This window comes from Corapipo altera, unplaced genomic scaffold (genome assembly GCF_003945725.1).
Source record: "Corapipo altera isolate COAL_440 unplaced genomic scaffold, ASM394572v1 58577, whole genome shotgun sequence".
Taxonomy (NCBI): domain Eukaryota; kingdom Metazoa; phylum Chordata; class Aves; order Passeriformes; family Pipridae; genus Corapipo; species Corapipo altera.
Genome location: NW_020890072.1, coordinates 1 through 1807, shown reverse-complemented (window position 1 = coordinate 1807; position 1807 = coordinate 1). Strand labels below are relative to the sequence as shown.

The window sequence follows — 1807 nt, the reverse complement described above, 5'->3', positions numbered from 1 at the left end:
GGGACAGGGGTGGGCAGGGGGTCCTTCAGGGGTCACTTGGGGTCCCTCAGGGGTCACTTGGGGGTCCCTCTCCCTCTTGACCCTCACATCCCCGGCCAGGACAGGGGTGGTCACACCAGGACAGGGGTCACTCAGGGATCCCTCTCCCTCTTGACCCTCACGTCCCCAGCCAGGACAGGGGTGGTCACACCGGGGCAGGGGTGGGCACATTGGGGCAGGGGGTCCCTTGGGTGCCCCTCAGGGGTCCCTCTCCCTCTTGACCCTCACATCCCCGGCCAGGATGGCCGCGATCTCCCCCTGCATGAACGCCCAGGGCAGCCCCGACCCTGCCAGGGGGCACCTTCCCCCGCTGGGGCAGTGCACGTCGGCGCCGGCGCCGCGGGCGCGGATGGCGCGGCGGGCGCAGGGGAAGCAGAAGCGGTGGGCGGGCACGGCCGGGCACTGCACGAAGTGCGTGTCCTCCAGGCGCCGCCGGCACAGCCCGCAGCTCAGGCCCCCTGCCAGCCCTGCCGTGCCCACCGCGGTGCCCTCGGGGGGCTGCTGCTGCTGCTGCTGCTGCTGCTGCTGCTGCTGCTGCTGCTGCTGTCGCTGTGCCGGCGGCTCCTCCTCGGGCGGCTCCGGGGAGGCCTTTCGGCGACGCCGCGGCACCGCTGGGTGCTGCTGCTGCTGGTGCTGGGGTGGTGGCACCCGCTGCTGTTGGTGCTGTTGGTGCTGGTGGTGCTGGTGGTGCTGCTGCGGCAGCGCCTCGGGCGCCGGCGGGTGCCGGAAGAAGCGCACGGCCTCGGTGAAGAGTTCCCCCAGCAGGCGCCACTCGCCGCTGCCCTGGCGCTTCTCGTACTCCAGGTACTTGTACCCCGAGGAGATGGCCTTGCCCGGCTGGCGCGGGCAGTCCCGCCACATCCTCCTCGCCAGCCCCAGCGCCCCGGCGTAGACGCTGCCCGAGCCCCGCGGGTACTCGGCGAAGAGCTTCAGCTCGAACTCCTCCACGCCGGGCGGCCCCGAGGGCGAGGCGTCGAAGGCGAACACGCGGCCCACCAGGGCGTGGTCCTTGCGGAAGCGCACGTCGAAGGGGGCGCAGCCGGCCAGGGCCGCCAGGCGCTCCCGCACCGCCGCCGGCTTCCCCGGCCACGACTCGGCGCGGCCGCGCATCGCCGCGCTCAGCTCCGCCAGAGCCGCCTGCCGGGGACACGGAGGCACAGCCTGAGCGGTGGGGAAAGGTGCCCTGACACTCCCCTTGTCACAGGGTCCCAGAATCAGCGGGAAAAGACCTCCCAGGTCACCCAGTCCAACCCCTGATCCAACCCCACGGTGGTCCCAGATCCGCCAGCGCCGCCTGGGAACAGCCACGAGTCACAACCTCACCAGTCACAGCATCACCAGTCACAGCATCACCAGTCACAGCCTCAGCAGTCACAGCATCACCAGTCACAGCATCACCAGTCACAACCTCACCAGTCACAACCTCACCAGTCACAGCCTCACCAGTCACAGCCTCACCAGTCACAGCATCACCAGTCACAGCCTCACCAGTCACAGCATCACCAGTCACAACCTCACCAGTCACAGCCTCACCAGTCACAGCATCACCAGTCACAGCCTCAGCAGTCACAGCATCAGCAGAGGGGAAAGGTGCCCTGACACTCCCCTTGTCACAGGGTCCCAGAATCAGCGGGAAAAGACCTCCCAGGTCACCCAGTCCAACCCCTGATCCAACCCCACGGTGGTCCCAGATCCGCCAGCGCCGCCTGGGAACAGCCACGAGTCACAACCTCACCAGTCACAGCATCACCAGTCACAGCATCACCAG

At 69.1% G+C, this 1807-nt stretch overlaps 1 protein-coding gene across 5 annotated transcripts; it reads right to left on the bottom strand.

Moving 5' to 3' along the window:
* On the bottom strand, positions 1 to 1172 carry LOC113942344 (interferon regulatory factor 2-binding protein-like A). Of its 5 annotated transcripts, none has more exons than XM_027633486.1 (2): positions 237 to 1172; positions 1 to 67 (listed from the first exon to the last, which is right to left on the bottom strand). In XM_027633486.1, exon 1 carries the CDS (start codon positions 1147 to 1149, stop codon positions 238 to 240), a length of 912 nt encoding a protein of 303 aa, XP_027489287.1. In that variant the 5' UTR covers positions 1150 to 1172; the 3' UTR covers positions 1 to 67; position 237. The 5 variants fall into 5 exon arrangements, with proteins under 5 accessions (XP_027489287.1, XP_027489284.1, XP_027489285.1 ...); XM_027633483.1 differs by having other exon boundaries at positions 7 to 120; positions 215 to 1172; XM_027633484.1 differs by having other exon boundaries at positions 7 to 126; positions 232 to 1172.
* Positions 1173 to 1807: the final 635 nt, after the last annotated feature.